Source organism: Corylus avellana, chromosome 3 (assembly GCF_965113065.1).
Source record: "Corylus avellana chromosome 3, dhCorAvel1.hap1.2, whole genome shotgun sequence".
Lineage (NCBI taxonomy): Eukaryota > Viridiplantae > Streptophyta > Magnoliopsida > Fagales > Betulaceae > Corylus > Corylus avellana.
The window spans coordinates 20,819,726-20,832,863 of record NC_142492.1 but is presented as its reverse complement, the minus strand read 5'-3'; the positions used below and the strand labels follow the sequence as shown (position 1 = coordinate 20,832,863).

General features: G+C 34.2%; 2 protein-coding genes across 2 annotated transcripts; one reads left to right on the top strand and one right to left on the bottom strand.

Moving 5' to 3' along the window:
* Positions 1-331: 331 nt before the first annotated feature.
* On the bottom strand, positions 332-7,093 carry FAP3 (Chalcone-flavanone isomerase family protein). Its single transcript, XM_059587084.2, has 5 exons — positions 6,499-7,093; positions 2,345-2,446; positions 1,211-1,366; positions 891-1,105; positions 332-710 (listed from the first exon to the last, which is right to left on the bottom strand). Exons 1-5 carry the CDS (start codon positions 6,737-6,739, stop codon positions 552-554), a joined length of 873 nt encoding a protein of 290 aa, XP_059443067.2. The 5' UTR covers positions 6,740-7,093; the 3' UTR covers positions 332-551.
* A 2,013-nt stretch (positions 7,094-9,106) lies between these two features.
* Positions 9,107-11,523, top strand: LOC132176074 (Carbohydrate-binding X8 domain superfamily protein). The gene is made up of 4 exons (XM_059588194.2): positions 9,107-9,463; positions 10,750-10,778; positions 10,979-11,213; positions 11,318-11,523. The coding sequence occupies exons 1-4, from the start codon at positions 9,403-9,405 to the stop codon at positions 11,341-11,343; spliced, it is 351 nt and encodes a 116-aa protein (XP_059444177.2). The 5' UTR covers positions 9,107-9,402; the 3' UTR covers positions 11,344-11,523.
* The last annotated feature ends 1,615 nt before the right edge of the window (positions 11,524-13,138 follow it).

The following is a 13,138-nucleotide window of genomic DNA, read 5'->3' as shown; positions in this document are numbered from 1 at the left end:
TTCTTGCTTCTGCAAAGCGAGGACAGACCTCAACCTATTTCCAAACCCAAACTAATGGGCCTACCTTGCACCACCCCCAATACCTTCTGCACCAGTACCTAATGAAGCCACTAGACCAACAAAATGCCATACATTGACATAGTGATACAGCATTTCAGAGATTGATTTAAGAGACTCAGACGGCAAAAGTTTTTTCTCATGAGCAATTACCTGGCACTAGGCAGAACAGGGGAAAAAAAGGTCTAAAAACAAAAACTTGTAGCTTGGTCAACTAGGGAAACAACTGCTGCTCAACCGCTTGCAAAATTTAGCATGCAAAAGTATGAGGGAATATGCAAGGAATCCAGAGATTAAACTTTATTAAGAAACCAATACCAAAATCTAGTGAGCGTTACTCTGATGGTTCAGAAATGTACCTTTTCTTTCAAATTCTACAACAATTTCCCAGCCAGGTAAACATATGCTGATTAGATTGACAGGAGCTCAAGTAATCAAGAATTACATACAGTATATCTGAAAAACAAGTAATTTAAGAAACGAGCTCATCGCATCTACTTGAGGATTGTTGCCAACCCCTTGGAAACTGAATCTTTCAAGGAGGGAGAAACGGGTGCATCTCCAAAAAATACATCAAAAAGAGCGCAAGTCACATTCCCTGACTCAATCTCAGCATCAACACTAGATGGAAGCCCATTTGATGAGACACAAACCTGAAAATGACAATAAATCTTGATGGATCAGTTCATAACAAAATCACTATAAAACCATGTGAATGAATGTGTAAAGAATTTCGCGAGGGGGGGGCGCGGCGGAAGAAGATGCCTTAAGTGCGCAAACATCTATGTACAACGCATGCTTGTAGCAATGTTGCATATATAAGTCATACTTACAAGCATTTTCGATGGATCCAGCCAACTCAAAAATATGAAAGTTCCTTTCTTAAGGGGTCGCCCTTGGAAGATGCTACGGAATGTGGACAGAGCAGATTCATCAATGGCAGCGGGTGCTTTGATTCGTGGGGAGATGGCATCGTCTAAGGCATCCCAAAAAGTTTTACCATCAACATCTCTGACCAGAACAATCTGTAATGATTTCTCAAAAGGAGCTGTGATTAAGAAAAATGACACTATCAACTTTCAAAAGTTACTTTTGCGACATCTCTCTCTCATAGAGCAAGAAAGCATGAACATATATATTTTTTTGTCCTTACAATTAAAAATTGAGTTGAACAAGGAAGGACTCCCCTGAATCTCAGCTGTTGATTTCCCTTTCCAAGCATTCAATTGATTTAAAATAGACAGATTTACATACAGTCCCGCAGCATAGACCTTAACACCAATGATCGCAAAAACTTTCTCCCTGTATCCTGAAATTATTCCACAGCCAGACAATCAAAATTATCTTCGAACCCCTCTAGACAACGGTAGGGTTACTTGAGTTAAAAAAAAAAAAAAAAAAAAGCATTTCAAGAAAAAGTTACTAAAATCTAAAGACTTCTTACAGCTGCACATTGGTATTCAAGGTGAACTAAAACACTTACCAATTGCTCTCTTCATACAGAGTTCTATGAAGAGAGCAAGTTCCTTGTTTAGTAGTCTTTTGATTGCTCAAAGCTATTGAAAGAATAAAATGTAACAGCTAAGAATATCATTGCCACGCGTTTTCTAATGAGTGAGTATGACCCCTAGGGGAGAAAGGGGAACTTCGAACCAATGACCTCCATTTTATAAGGAATGAGCCCCAACCAATCATGCTAATCCTTAGGGTTAGCACTACCACAGTACTTCATGAAATCAAAGTTGAATGATGGATAAAAAGGTTTCATCATATTTTTGATCCCCAATAACCATTGATTTTCTTAATGTAATTATAAAAGCCACCAACACTGCAGCTCATGCAGTGGTGTCATAAGTTTTCTAACGAGTGGCATTTTCCAAAGTAATTGTCCCTTCATTCTTTCAGCAAGTATTATGAATTACAATGGAAAGAATAACAAGATGCCTTGTACGAGATATATAAGATATATGCGGTCAATACCAATAGCCTATCTCTCAAAACAGGTTTGAACAACTCAGTCATATCCTGCATTTGGAGAGCAAACGAAAATTGCCTCAAATAAAATATCTATAATCCTGCTCCCATACACAAGTACACAAGAACAGGAAGAGCTCCAACTTCTTCAATATTTTGTTGTTCTGTTTTTTCTCTTATAAGCCATTGCAAGTATATAAAAACAGTAACAATAATAGCCAATATTCTAACATTTTATGTATGTTTCATAGGTTCTACGAATGAGCTTTATTTTTTCTTAAAATGAATGCTGTATGATACTAAGGAAACTGACCAGTTCCAAGCAACGACAATGAACCTGAGCATCCTGGCAAACTGAGAGACCTTTGAAACTTCACATTTGTTGTTGGTTCCTCGGTGTATTCTGCAGTTCCAACTGCAGCCAAGAATTTAAAGAGTAAAAGATGTCATAATTTTGTTAGAATACAATTTAAGAGTTGAGAAAAAAAAAAAAAAAAAAAAAAAAAAAAAAGAGGAGAAATAGAGAATGTGATAGCATTAGCATATACTTCTGTTCTCTCAAAAGCTTCCAATCTTTTCATTTAAATAACATCAGCCTCTACTTCACTAATATGGTTAGCAAAACGATCGGAATCCAATCCTTCATAAGCTGAGTTCTTTCATCCTTCCATCTTAAAATTTTATTTAAGAGTTTGACCATTTCTCTAGAAAGGAAAAGTTAAGTTTTCATGCAACCAGATTCTCAGCTTAACAAGTGATCAGATGCTATAAGATAAAAAGTAAATAATTGAAATATGGAAAATCCGTCCTCTAAAATAGAAACCTGGAAAAATATGCCATCTAAAATCTATCAAACATGACATTTTCAAAGAAATCAAGGTCCTTTTTCTGCTGGCTGCAGGGCTATCATCAAAATTTTCTAATACAAGAATATACCCAACTTCCAAATTCATGTCAATTTTAAGGCCAAAGATGGATTATCTTTTACTTTTAGTGGAAACATTCTCTAAGTTTTCTTTAATCAAACTGGCATAATGAGAACCATGGCATGCAAATTTCATGTTTAATTAAAAGTAATTAACGCTTAAACCTTAAAGTGCATGCATTAGCTTAAATATGATCTACCACAGTTCTTGGTAGCTTATGCAAGGACTCAGAGTTGGTCACATAAACAACTGTCTAATAGCATTAAATTATTAATTTTTTTTTTTTTTTTTTAAATGTCTCAGAATATACAATGAAATATAGAAGATACGACCAAAAAATATGGTTTTGAAAGACATGGCAAAGTAAAACTCGTATGTCCAAACTTAGTATATTATTGCTTCTCGTGACAGTTGATCTTGGTACTGCCACTCAATTAGCTTAAATGAGCATGGTATTTAATTGGTCAATCGAGAGGAATTTCATGATGACAGTCCAGGTAATAGTAGACATTCGTTTGTCAAATGCCTACAATTCCACCTTCTTGAAACTGAGTTATCAAGGAATGAAACTAGTGCATAGTCCTAAAGATTGACAAAGTTTATGGAACCTTCTTCATTGAGAGTCTGAGACAAGACAATTCTTTTATTTCATCAAAATGCAAAATGAAAAATTGTTACCAATATCTCCCCTTGAATCTTCATCATTTCTGTTAGCTTTTCACTCAACCCTTGCATTGGCCTTCTTAGGAAGGCGATTCTTCATTACTTAGGTTTCACAAGTTAACACTGATTTGGTATCAAGTTTCTCCATATCAATCCAGCTACCATCATTTTCTCCCTCCAATGTAACATTAGACTGAAAGTCAAACATCTTCCTGATGACACCCAATTGTACCTGATATAGCCTTGGCGATCAGAATTCACAGAAAACAAAACACTCTTTAAGTAAGCCATGACGATTTGAGAAAATTAGAAGTAAGCCATGACACTTTTTTTCTTCTTCTAATTTTCTCGAATTGTCATAACCCATGGAAATAGTATAGGGTTTCCAACATGCTAAGATTTCATCAAATATGATATTAACGGTAGAGAATCACTTTCTTACCGCATATTAAGCTATAAATAAATCAGTGCTGATTTCATTCTACCTAAAAATAAATCAGGAACCAAAAATATTTGTAACTATATCAGAACCAAGGGTGATAAACTAGAGCTAAATACCATGATCAAGCAAAGTTCATGGATGAAACAAATTATCCGGACTAATTGAAAGCCTTTGTAATCTTTTTCCTCAAGACAACTTCTACAAAAATAATCCTCAGATTCATTGGTCTAATTCTCAACTAAATTGGGCACAGTACTCAACGGGCTGTTACCTAACTTTTACCCTCAACTACTTGGAACTGCCTCACATTTCCATAAATTCCATTTAATGTCTATTTCAAATCACTAATTGCCAAAATATTGGATAGTACCACCCAAAAGCAGAAGATTTCGGCATCCACTTTTTGTATTTTCCTTGCACAAAAAATGTGGGTTGCTTATATGATTACATTTCCAGCCTGTTTAGAGTTATCAGTTAACTCTCTCCATGTTATCAAGAATTCAAACATACATTCAAGTGAAGATAAGGATAGCATTGGTTGTGATCAATATAATATTAGCTAGCTTATCTTATCTGTAAACCATTTGTAATTTGAATTCATATTTGTAATTTGAATTCATATTTGTAATCTCTATGTCATCTCCTGTAACAGTTCTATCTATATATATATACAAAGCCTTAACCACAATTGATGGTAAGGCAGTATAACCCAAACAGTAGAGTTATATTTCTATCCCATGATATCAGAGCATTCCTAGACTAACATCATTTTTTTTCTCTCTCTATTTTTATGGCTGCTTCATCCTCTTTCGCCAACCCAATGACTTATTTCACCATTCCCTCTTCCTTCCCTCACAAACTAATGCAAACCAATTATCTAGTTTGGAATCTTGCTATCTTGCCTATCAACAAAAGCCAAGATCTTCAAGGCTATATTGATGGTTCTATTAAGAGCCCTTCTCCAATCATTACCTCCAAAGATGATGCCGGAGAAATTTCGTCCCAGAACCTAGCTGGGCTTCAATGGCACATGCGTGATCAACTTATGCTTAGCATCTTGATCACCTCTCTCACTGACAACATTGTTGTTCATGTTGTTAAGTGTCTCACTGCACGGGAATTATGGCTCACTTTGGAAACTATGTTCATTTCCAAAGCCTGTGCTCGCTCGATGACACTTCACCTTCAGCGTACCACTCTCAAGAAGGGAAGCATGTCAATCACCGACAATTTTCAGAAATTCACCAAGCTGGTTGATACCTTGACTGCCCTTGATAAGCCAATGGATGATGATGATATTATGTCCTTTCTCCTTGCAGGACTCAACAATGAATATGACTCGGCTGGGAAGTGCTCGTGAGAGACTATAGGAGGCGCAGTGGCGCTGAGTTGGGCCGTGAAAAATCAGAAGAGGTGTGTCGGGGCTAGGCTGGTAATGGGTGACGTGAAGAAAGGTCACCGGAAGCGGAGAATGGCAACCTCTAAATGTAATGGTGTGTTTTTTTTTTTTTTTTTTTTTTTTTTTTGTCATCAAGCGAGCACGGGTTTTGGAAATGAACATAGTTTCCAAAATGAGCCATAATTCCCATGTAGTGAGGCACTTAACAACATGAACAACAATGTTGTCAGTGAGAGAGGAGATCAAGATGATGAGCACAAGTTGATCACGCATGTGCCATTGAAACCAAGCTAGGTTTTGGGACGAAATTTCACCGGCATCATCTTTGGAGGTAATGGTTGGAGGAGGGCTCTTAATAGAACCATCAATATAGCCTTGAAGATCTTGGCTTTTGATGATAGGCAAGATAGCAAGCTTCCAAACGAGATAATAATTAGCCTGCATGAGTTTGTGAGGGAAAGAAGAGGGAATGGTGAGACAAGTCATTGGGTTGGCGGAAGAGGATGAAGCAGCCACAAAAACAGAGAGAGAGAAAAAAAAAATGACGTTAGTCTAGGAATGCTCTAATATTAAGTGATAGAAATATAACTCTAGTGTTTGGGTTATACTACCTTACCATCAATTGTGGTTAAGGCTTTGTATATATAGATAGAACTGTTACAGGAGATACATAGAGATTACAAATATAAATTCAAATTACAAATGGTCTACAGGTAAGATAGCTAGCTAATATTATCTTTATCACAACTAATGCTATCCTTATCTTCACTTGAATGTAGGTTTGAATTCTTGATAACATGGAGAGAGTTATCCCTTGATAACTATCTAACATAGCACTATCAGTTCTTTCACATGCAAATAGGGTAAAACCCATTTGGAAAATGAGGAAGAAAAGTGACAATATAATCCATAATCAGCTATTTCTCCACATAGCAACTAAATTTCAAGAAAAAGAAATAGCTGTTTCTTCAGTGAAAATAACAAATGACAATATGAAACAGCTTATGCAACCGAAGAAGTTAATGGAATGAATTTACCTGAAGATGAAGAAGAAGCATTTGGAGAGAACTGGGTCTGTGTTACACCGTCTCTGTAGGTAGAAAAATGGAGAGGGTATGTGGAAAAGAGAGAAAAAATCTGGGTTTGGCACAATGACACTGTTGGATTCGGAATTCTTCTCAGAAAGCAAATTCTGGGAATGGAATCGCAGGTTATCGAAGGAGCTGGAGCTGGAGCTGAAAGCCATAATGGAGTGGAGACTGCTACTGCTCCGAGCATTGTGAATTGGAATTTCTGGGAAACAATTTTCCAATTGTTTATTGGATTCTTGTTACAATCGAATTGGTTACAATATCATCCAGTTGTAGCATAAGGGTCTATATTTATTTATTTATTGGTTTAACCTGCATCTCTTTTAATTACCCAAAAAACAAATCTCGTTCTAAACAAAGAAACGGCGAAAATTGTTGAATGAAAATTCTGTTTGGGTATTGTCAGGATAAGGATATCCTAGAGGCTAGATGACAAAAAAAGGGCGAAATTACAGAGGAAAGCATTAATGATGCTTAATGATTTTGATTTTGACTGTTGAGCACCCTTATTTTGGAGTTCTTCATCAAATTGAATCACCCCACGTACATATCTTACCAAGCTTGAATCTTTCGTTTCCTTGTACTAATTTTGCTTGATTTCAACTATATTGCTGCGGAATGAAGGAATATTGAGGTTAGGGTTTTAGGCATTAACAATTAATTTAGGGAATTTTTTTTTTTTGGGTTGTATTTTCTTCAAATTGATGGCTTGAGCAAATCTAGTTGAGTCCATTTTTTTTTTCCTTTTTTTTTTTTTTTTTTTTTTTTTTTTTGAGTAGTTGAGTTCTCTTAAGGCATTTGAATAGAGTTCTTAAATTGTGTTTGGTTGTGATATTAGTAGCCAGTAAAGTATCATTTGGTCATGTATCTATCCCTTTCACCTGATTATTGTGTGATAAATGCATTAACATGGAAAATGTATACGTTTAATTATGGACATAGGTTTCTTCCAAATTTGATTAGAAAAATTTATTTCAACCTAATCTATAAAAGTGACATGTGTCCCTTGAACATGTGAGATGCACATATTTTTTTTAATAGTATAGATAAAGTTAAAATAAATGTTATTAAAAATTCATGTACATCTCACATCTTATTAAAAAAATGGACACATGTTATTTTTATAGACTAAATTAAAAGAAATTCCTCAAACAAATAAACTGATAGAAATGAGTCAGATAAATGATTTGGCCCATAAAAGATAACCAAAAAAAAAAAAAAAGCTATAATCAAAGGCAAAGCAAAATGGATCCGAAAGAGGCAATCCTTTCGGAATCCTTACAAGGGGCACAACAACAATAACAATGTAGGATTCTATTTGCTAATATGAGGACCAAAGTGAATTCATGTTCTTTTACTCGTCGGTGCTTGGCAATTCAGTAGCTGTCTTATTCTATTTCCATCTCTATTTTGTTTGGCCAAATTATTAATCAATGTTTAGTGGCCAAATTGGTATGCCGCCAAAAATAATAGTTTTAAAAAAAAGTTTTAACATTCTCTAGTTACATGATAACATAAAAAGTTGTTTTGGTTCAGACCTTTGAGTTGTGGATGTAAACGTTATCTTAACTTTCGGGTTGAGAACGATAAGCTTTGGCTTGGGGTTCTCTATCCTCAGTGCTGAGGAATAAGAGCTACTTTGGTTTGAGTATGTTTGGTGCAAATCTGCTGTTTAATTTGAAAATTAGTCATAAGTTAACGAATTTTGTTTGAGTCTAGAATGTAATACGTCATCTTTGACGCTTGTAACCTCGTAGCTTCGGCTATAGTTGCTTTAGAGTTTTTGCTCTGTGTTATTTGAGTTTTATACTTATTTATCAATGAATGAGACTGAACTGATTTTTTAAAAAAATTAAAAAAAAAAAAATTGTAAAAAAAAATGTTTTTTTTTTTTAAAAAAAAAAAAAAAGTCTACATTCCCTTTAAACTACAAATTTGAGATGGAGATGAGCCCATTAGTATAAAATATGAGCCTATGAGGGGGAAAAGTGTCATAATTTTAATGTTGAGACAATTTTATCCATCTTTTAACACTAATCAGCTCCACGTCATTTCATTTGATGATCCTATTTATCAAACTATTATCTAATTGACAATTTTTTTTTTTTTTTTCAAAAGTACTCTTAATAATTTTATTTTTTTTTTGAGAAATACTAAAAAAAAATATTTCCATCTCATTTCCGTACAATGAATAAATGAATCCATCATTGAATTTCTAAAATTCACATATAAATCTCACAAATTTAATAATAAATTTTTGTAAAAACAATATGAATAGGAGGTGGGATGAAAAATAATATGTAATATGAATCAATTTTTTTTATTTTTTTTTTATAGAAAACTAAAAACTAAAAAAAAAAACTTATAGCAATAGTAGAGTAACCGAGCCACCCTTGACAAAATCAAAATGAAAGTAGCCGAAGCATCAATCTTGCTTGCCCCTTGGGGTGATGTCCGCCGACAGTTTCAAGGAAGTGTTGTGGCTTCTCTCTCTCAATTCTCCTTTTTATTTAACATATCAATCAAATCTTGGTAAAGTTACCATTCTCGGGGCAAACAGGGCCAAGAGGCAAAGGAAGCACAATAGTCAATAGGACAATGATGGTGAGAAAGAAGACACGAAGTCACATCATTTGCCCGCTCTCTCTCCGTTCTGTAACGGCTCAACCCATGGAATGATGACGATATAATTTATAGCCGTTACAGCTTTGCCTTTTCGATCAATTTATAAATAAATAAAACCCAAACACTTTTCCCATCTGTCAACTCAGCACTTTCTCCCCATCATTCTACTTTCATCACAGTGAGTACTCTTGGCAGCAGCAGCAGAGCATCCTAGTACACCATACGATGATGATGCCTAAGCTGACGATTCTCTCTCTCTTCCTTCTGCTCTTGTCCTTCATTTCAGGTATATATTACAAATAATCCCACTTCTCCTAGGTTTTCCTCCCATCCATTTACACTTGCTTTCTCCCTTCAACTTTCATGTTTTCTCGATGATTTCAAGGGAAATCCGGCATTTTTTGTTTGCGTTTTCGTTTTTTGTGGAGAAAATGGCGATGGCTTTTCATGGTCTCCAAGGAGATCAGGAATTTTGGTGATGATTTCAAAATAAGAGGAAATTTTTTGGAGTTTTTTTATTTTATTATATCTTAGTGATTTCATTCTAGTATCATTTTATATCTTTTTTTTTTTTTTTTGAAAAAAAAATCCAGGATTTGGTTCAGATGTTTTAAGTTTGTTTAGTGTATGAAAATCAAGAGAAGATAAATGGGAAGGAGGAGTATTAATTAAACCCTAAACTAAATTATTGTTTTTTTTATTTAATTTTCTTGAAAATAATTACTTGAGTACATGGGATCTTTTATATGCTACAATAAATGTTTTTAGATTTCAATATTCAATTCACCCCATTTGGATCATATATAACTCCAAAATGAAAAGTAAATTACATATAACCCCCCACATGAAGAAAAGACACACAAGTCACATCTTTACTTAGAGCCTGTTTGGAATTGCGTTTAAAAAATAGAGTTTTTAAGTCAAAAGGAGCTTTTGGGCAAAAGCTTCATTTTAAAGCTTTTGCCAAAAGTGTTTTTTGGCAATTTTTAGGCTTTTTGAACAATTAAAAGCGTTTTTAAATTTTTTACCAAATGAATAATTTTTTCTTCAAACGCATTTTTTGAGTGTTAAAAGCACTTTTAAACCTCTCAAACACAATCCCAAATAAGTCATTAACCTATGAGAATTCCAAAAGGCACCTACCTTTTATCTTTCTTTTTTTTTTTTTTTTTTCTTTACTAGAAGACACAAACCCTTTTTCCTTTGAAATTACTGGAAATAAATTTCTTAAATCTAGTTTAGTACCCAATATTTAGATCTGAGCTAGGCCCTACTTTTCTAACTTTATTTATTTATTTATATTTTGAAATGGTACATGCACTTTCACATTTCCTTAAGTAACGATGAAAATTATTATTAGATTAAAAAAAAAATTACTAATGATTCATCCATTAAAATAATGTGCAAACTTTTTTATTTTATTAATTTTTTACAGCAAGAGGGTAATTGTAAATGTGTAATTTAAACTTTTTTGATTAAAATAATCCAGTAAGTGTGGCTCCTAGTACAGTATTTTTACTTTTCAATGCATCCAAGTGGAAACTTGACAAATTCCTGCTTATTATTTTGCAGAGGGAACTTTGACTTCGGCAAATGAACAGGTAATATGAAAAAATAAGCTTTTTTTTTTTTTTTTTTTTACCTTTTAACTTTTTTACTTTTTTTCTCACAAAAATTCAAATTTTATTTCACCTTTATATCACACTTTTTTTTTATTTTTTATATATATATATATATATAAAAAGACATAATTAGTGATTATTTTATTTTATTTTTTTAACATTTATATTGTTGAGTGCAGAAAACTTGGTGTGTGGCGAAGCCATCATCTGACCAGGCAACTCTTTTGGCAAACATAAATTACGCATGCTCTCAGGTGGATTGCCGGATTCTACAGAGAGGTTGTCCCTGTTACTATCCCGACAACCTGCTAAACCATGCCTCTATAGCCATGAATCTCTACTATCAATCCAAGGGAAGAAACCACTGGAATTGTGATTTCAGGGGCTCTGCTCTCACTGTCATCACTGATCCAAGTAAGACCCAGAAATTTTCCAAAACAAAACAAATTTAACTGATAAGCATTTTTTCCACGATGAATAATTAATACTGAAAAGTTTTATCTTTTGTCGAATTGCAGGTTATGTGAACTGCATTTATGCATAGTTGGTCGGAGTAAGAAAGTTGTTGTGTTGTGTGGAAGATGAACTTTTCATGAAATTAGCCTGTAGTTTTCTAAGAGTATGTAGCCACGTGGATATGAAATATGTTAATGAAGCAGAGAATTAGCAAAAGCTGTGAATGTTTTGATTTAGATTCTCTATATAACAAATGATGTTTGTGTCTTTATATATATATATATATTACTGAGAAAATCATACAAAAAAGCTTCGATGTGGGACAAGCTTTTAATTAGAGAGACATAATGGCTTGGACTTCCAAATATGAATGATCAATTAACTTAAACTGCCTGCATGCCTTGTTGATTTTGATTTTGTTATCAAATAGGTTGAAAAGGCAAAGACATAAAACATCATGAAAATATGCTCTACTTTATTGTCTTCTTCATTGAAGCTTTACTAACTTTACACTTTATACTTGTTGGATCCGCTAAACTTTTAAATTGGGGTGTATGAATTCTTCTCAATCTATAAAAATGATGTATCCATTTTTTAATAAACACGTGAGGTGCAAATGAGTTTTGGACATAAGTTTTTTCTAAACTAGTCTGAACGAAATATCCTCAAACTCATTGATAATAGTGTCAAGTGTCTATAAACATTTAAAAGACACATTAAATTCTTAACGTCATTAATAGCAGTTTACTAACTTACACTAAATTTAATGTGCTTTTTAAATATTTATAGATACTTGGAACTATTTTAAATGGGTTTGAGGAGATATTTCCTTTAGACTGGTTTGGAGGAAATTTGTGTCCATGAGTTTTTAGTAAATTTTATTTCAACTTTGTCCCTGCTATTAAAAAAATATGTACATCTTACATATTCAAATGATATATGTTATTTTTATAGATTGAGTTGGAGGAAATTTCTCCAACTCAGTTTGGAAGAAAACTCTGTCCTATGAACTTAGCCTTCTTCAATACCTGCAAAAAAACAAAAGAGGGGTCGTTAGCAGGCTACTAGTCCTCAGACTGTAGGTATTCCACGCCCAAGTTAGTGCTCCTAACCTATAACGGGAGAAAATGGAGAAATGTTATAGGAAAGAACCCCTTTTTAGAGAAGAAGCTCTCTTGAGTGCAGAGGAAGAACAGAAATCTATTACCTGAATGTGAAAGAGAGGTCATGTTGGGCCCCTCCTGGGCCTTTGTAGCTGCAGGGCTTTCATTGAGCTCGAATTAAGTTGTTGGGCTTCTCATGGGCCTTGAGGAATTCCTAACCCAACATTATAACTAATTTCAAAAATCTATTAATCGGTAAATTCCTTTATTTACCACATCAGCTACAATTTCTCAGGCAAAAAAGTTTGCCAAATGGATTATTGATCTGAGGTGACTTCGGCCCAGTTTGCCTAAGGAACGGAGCGGTACTGTAAATGTACTAAAAAGCCCCTCACGCACCCCAATAAGCTGCAGAAATTTATTCCTATCTAACCAAACCACCGAACCACCCCCCCTAACTCCTCCTCCTCTTTCAACGAAAAATTCAGAAAAAACAAAACAAAACTGCATCTACAGCTTCTTCTTCTAGTAGGCTTCTCCCACAACTCCTCTTTCTCTTTCAACGAAAGAGAAAAAAAAAAAAACAAACAAACAAACTGCATCTACAGTTTCTTCTTCTAGAACGCTTCTCCCACGGCTCCTCTTTCAACGAAAAATTAAAAAATAAATAAAATAAAAAACTGCATCTATAGCTTCTTCTTCCGGTAGGCTTCTCCCACAACTCCTCTTTCTCTCCTCTTTCAACGAAAAAAAAAAAAAAATGCATCTACAGCTTCTTCT